Source organism: Gavialis gangeticus, unplaced genomic scaffold (assembly GCF_001723915.1).
Source record: "Gavialis gangeticus isolate Ggan-Ray unplaced genomic scaffold, GavGan_comp1, whole genome shotgun sequence".
NCBI classification, from domain to species: domain Eukaryota; kingdom Metazoa; phylum Chordata; order Crocodylia; family Gavialidae; genus Gavialis; species Gavialis gangeticus.
In genome coordinates this window covers 10,719,125-10,722,472 of record NW_017729008.1, presented here as the reverse complement: position 1 = coordinate 10,722,472, position 3,348 = coordinate 10,719,125, and the positions used below count along the sequence as shown (strand labels likewise).

Sequence of the window (3,348 nt, the reverse complement as noted above, 5' to 3'; positions counted from 1 at the left end):
AACCCTCTTTCCCAGCACCGCTGCCACCCGCCCTGTGCAGCCTCAGCCTGCTGAGAAGAGCCCACCCTGCCCCATGCAGATCTGGAGGCACATGCCTCCCCTTCCCCTCCACCCCCCAATGCCTTCCCGGACAAGCAATGGGAGCCACTGGACAAGCAGACAAGTACTGAATGAGCCACTGGACCAACAGCTCTTGGACAAGCAGCACACAGTGGCAGGAGCTGCCCTCCCCCCTGCCCCCTCTGGATAAGCCACGGCTCCGTCCTGCGCCTGCCCAACCCTGGCTGGGCAGCGCTTGCCCCAGTCCCTGCCCCAGCCCCACTCCTCCCGCACCACGGGGGCCTTGATCTGTCCCTCTCCACTCCCCTTCCACCACACCAGACTTACCTGCTGCACGCAGCTCTTCAAGCTGCTGGGCTGGTATCGGCCCCAAAAATCCATATCAGTGGACCCCTACTTTCCGTGGCCCAGATCCAGCAAAAAATGTCACTTCTGTCTGCACCCCAAATGAAACCCTCAATAGCATGGTAGGAAAAAGTAAAGATGATGGGTCTGACTATGTAACTATTATTCATGTGAGGAACTAAAAACAGTGCCCTAGCTCATGTGAACTGTACTTTCTCACACAAGCGATGCCAAACCGGATACAAAAATTCAGGTTTAAATCATCTTATAAATCGTTTTCATTTTTCATAGACATTAGGGCTGGAAGAGACCCTTCTAGTTGGTGGTATAACAAAAAGACAGAGGTAGTAATACAGAAGAGTTAGTGCAAGATGCAAGCTCCACAATACTTACTACTACAACAATCACAATGGGCCCTGCAAAACTCCAAATAAGGGTATCATGAACAGAGAGCCAGCAGAAATCAGGGTTCCCATATCCCTCTGGATCCAGGCCCACAGCAAGTCCTAAACCACAAGAGATAAACAGACAGCAAGAAAGCATTGTGATATGCTTTGTACATGTACCAAGCCACATGAACAAATAGGGTTAGAATCAATCTGGGCAATGCATAATGATAATGGTACAATGTGGTTATTAAATCATCCAAGAGACTGAAAATTAGACCTAATTGAATTAACCGGTTTTCAAAGTCAGAACTTAAAACCAATTCCTATTTATATTAAATGTGACCAATACAGGTTGCAGCCTATTGATTAATACAAAGTTTAGCTATGGTGTACTGTTAACACTGGAGAGTCTGGGGTTGAATTTGAGCTACCAACCTGAGCAATTCCAATTTAACCTATCTGTACTGGTATTTTAACTGGAGTTACCCCAGACTTGGGTTAGCCAACCAGAGTTTGCCACCATTTGGGTGTTTTGCAGTCTAGGCATACCGAAGCCTCTGTGTCCATTCAGTCCTTGCCCTCTCTGATCAGGATGCTTATAACAGCACCAAATTGGTGGGCTAGCATGTGATGTTGAGATCTGTCCATGTGGAAACAGCTGAGATTCTCAACTACTACATTTCATGTAGAACACTGCAGAGCTTGTCTTTATTAAAGATACAGAAATTCATATCAATCAACGAGGCATCTGTCATCTATCATATGGCAAATGGACAACTGCCCATTGCACAGGCAATAACTGCAGAGGCTGTAAGCATTTCAATACATGATAGTCCTGTTCACTTCAGTGGAACTACTTTTGTGCTTATAAACACCTTGCTGAAATGGGGCCTTAAAAGACATTAGGTAGAGCAAGGCAGAGGTAGCTCCATTTCACCCTGTTTGTTTAAAACCAGGCTGAGGGCCAATGTTCACATCTGGTACAGACTTATGAAAATTCAATTGTGGCTGTCTGGCAAAGGGATGGCTAGGGGATACATTTTCTGTGCAGTGTGGGATGAGATAGAACTGCCCTCTCCCCCTTCACTATGATTGGTCCTTGCACCACACACTTTAGCAGTTGCCTTCCAGAAAGAATTACACATAAGTTATTAAGGTACCATAAAATATTTGTATACAGAAGTAATTCTGCAGACACCAGCCATTTTCTAGGACTCAAGTTCCCCATTAGTGAGACCTTAACCATGATTTGCCCAAACATCTGGCTCTAAAAATAATTGGCAGACAGTAAAAGTTGTTTCACTCTCCAAATCCCACCCTATAACCTTCTAATAAAAGAGGGGCTAGCTTCAGCCTGGTTTAATTTTTATTGAAGTCAATGGTAATTTAAAGAGTACTTTATCCAAGGGTGGAATTGGGCCTGGGAATTTCATATAGGTGGCAAGGAATCTTAATAGTTCTCAGTTCAATTCAATTATTCTCAACTGCCCCAACAAGGGTTGCCAAAATATTTAAGGAAACCAGGACAGAACCAGTTAGGTCTGCCCCCTTCTCCGAGCATAGTTATGTTCATCTACATGCACAGCAGACCTCTGGGGACTTTCCACAACCTTGGAGGTTAGGGTGAGATCTGCTCCCTTGTGAGAAAACTGCCTGGGTTTACAATGATACAAAGCAGCTGTCATGTACTTGATTCTTTTTTGCAATGACTGTTGCTACAGAGATGCAGGTGCTCAGCTAAATGTGTGTGAGATTAACAACAGATCAGCACTATAAAATCCTAACAGGTAAATGCTGTAAACCCCCTCATTTAGAACAGGATAGTATTAGATTATTTTTAAACCACTGACCCACTCTTGGATTTGGTTCACTTATACTTGGAGCCTCAAACAACCAATGTGTACTTTAAAAATCTATTACACAGCTCCCAAGATCTCTAAATTACAATGATTCAGGTTTACTTGTGTAGGGGGTAATGCTAGTTAACTGAAATCTGTTTAGAGGCACCAGAATGAGCCAGCAATTTTCCTACCATATACCAAAAACAAAATATGCATTTGCTACAATATATGCAACTACATGAGGTATTTCACTGTGTTCCAGAGTCCTCAAAATCAATAAGCTGGATAGAGGGGCAGAATTATGAAGTTCTAATCACGAGTAAACCAGAGGAAATGAATAGCCCAATGTATAATTAAATCCTAGCTTCTACACACCCTGAGCAAAAGGAGTGAAAATTAGACTGCTATGAAATGTAAAATCAGGCTAACAGGGACTAATGTCGATTTGGTGACTAGACACAGTGGCCTGCAGTGCTAAGGGAACACGTGGGATCAGCCTCATACCTCCCCGCCAGTCACGCATGCAGGATGATGCGTTTCCCAAGGAACACATTTTCACACTTCGGAGTTCTGACACCCCGTGAAATCAAACATGACTCATGGTGGCTGTTCATGAACCTTGTCCCTATTTTGAGTCATCACATTACCTATTGTTTGCAGTAAATCTGGTGGCAAAAATGTCAGTTAAAATGTTTCATTTGTCTGAAAGATTC

General features: G+C 43.8%; 1 protein-coding gene across 1 annotated transcript in view; it reads right to left on the bottom strand.

The window, feature by feature from the left end:
* Positions 1 to 3,348, bottom strand: part of CELSR1 (cadherin EGF LAG seven-pass G-type receptor 1) — a 321,619-nt gene that overhangs the window by 22,917 nt on the left and 295,354 nt on the right. The window contains exon 26 of the mRNA XM_019509377.1: positions 799 to 911. Within this exon, the coding sequence (XP_019364922.1) occupies positions 799 to 911 (113 nt within the window). The remainder of the gene's footprint in view (positions 1 to 798; positions 912 to 3,348) is intronic.